The sequence below is a fragment of the Cetorhinus maximus genome, unplaced genomic scaffold, assembly GCF_964194155.1.
Source record: "Cetorhinus maximus unplaced genomic scaffold, sCetMax3.hap1.1 HAP1_SCAFFOLD_2087, whole genome shotgun sequence".
Lineage (NCBI taxonomy): Eukaryota > Metazoa > Chordata > Chondrichthyes > Lamniformes > Cetorhinidae > Cetorhinus > Cetorhinus maximus.
Genome location: NW_027598027.1, coordinates 51,476 through 52,477, shown reverse-complemented (window position 1 = coordinate 52,477; position 1,002 = coordinate 51,476). Strand labels below are relative to the sequence as shown.

The 1,002-nt window shown below is 70.9% G+C and overlaps 1 protein-coding gene across 1 annotated transcript; it reads left to right on the top strand.

Moving 5' to 3' along the window:
• Window positions 1-217: 217 nt before the first annotated feature.
• LOC144676973 (single-strand selective monofunctional uracil-DNA glycosylase-like) lies at window positions 218-801 on the top strand (the record flags this gene model as incomplete). Its single annotated transcript, XM_078537238.1, has 1 exon — window positions 218-801. A coding segment is annotated over one exon (582 nt), but the record flags the coding sequence as incomplete, so codon positions are not given.
• Window positions 802-1,002: the final 201 nt, after the last annotated feature.

Sequence of the window (1,002 nt, the reverse complement as noted above, 5' to 3'; positions counted from 1 at the left end):
CCCTCTCTCTACTCCCGCTCTCTCTCTCTACCCCCGCTCTCTCTCTCTACTCCCGCTCTCTCTCTCTACTCCCGCTCTCTCTCTCTACCCCCGCTCTCTCTCTCTACCCCCGCTCTCTCTCTCTACTCCCACTCTCTCTCTCTACTCCCGCTCTCTCTCTCTACTCCCGCTCTCTCTCTACTCCTTAACCGTTTCCCGTTCTCTGTTTGACCCCCAGGTTCCATTTGGGGAGGTGAAGTCCGTGCGGGACTGGCTGGGGGTGAGCGGGGCCGTGTCGAGGCCTCGGGTGGAACACGCCAAGCGGCCCGTGCTGGGCCTGGACTGCCCGCGGACCGAGGTGAGCGGCGCCCGCTTCTGGGGCCTCGTCCGCCGCCTGTGCGGGGGCGGGGGCCCGGGGCCCTTCTTCAGCCGCTGCTTCGTCCACAACCTCTGCCCCCTGGCCTTCCTGGACGCGGCCGGCCGCAACCTGACCCCGGCCGACCTCCCGCCGGCCTCCCGGGAGGGGCTGCTCGCCCCCTGCGACCGGTCCCTGCGCCGGGTGGTGGAGCTGCTGGGGGTGGGGACGGTCATCGGGGTGGGGCGTCTGGCCGAGCGCCGGGCCAGGAGGGCCCTGGCCGGGGGGGCCACGGACGGCGTGAGGGTGGAGGGGCTCGCCCACCCCTCGCCGCGCAACCCGCGGGCCAACCGGGGCTGGGAGGAGGCCGCGGCCGCTCGCCTGGAGGAGCTGGGAGTCACGAGGCTGCTGACCGCTGCCGACTTCTCTCCCGACAGCCTGACCGGCCCTCCCCCCGCTGACTGACCAACCCCCCCCCCGCCCCCCCCACCCCGAGCGACCCCTCCCGCCACTGGGAACGGTCCCTCCTCCCCTCCCCCAACCCCCTCTCTCCTCGATCGGAACCCGTGCTTTGCTACACTACTTCCAGCGATAAGCTGCCCTCGCCGCCCCCCCACCCCCGATGAAGCCAACCCCCAATGTCCAGTAAGAACGCGGCTGATCTCCTA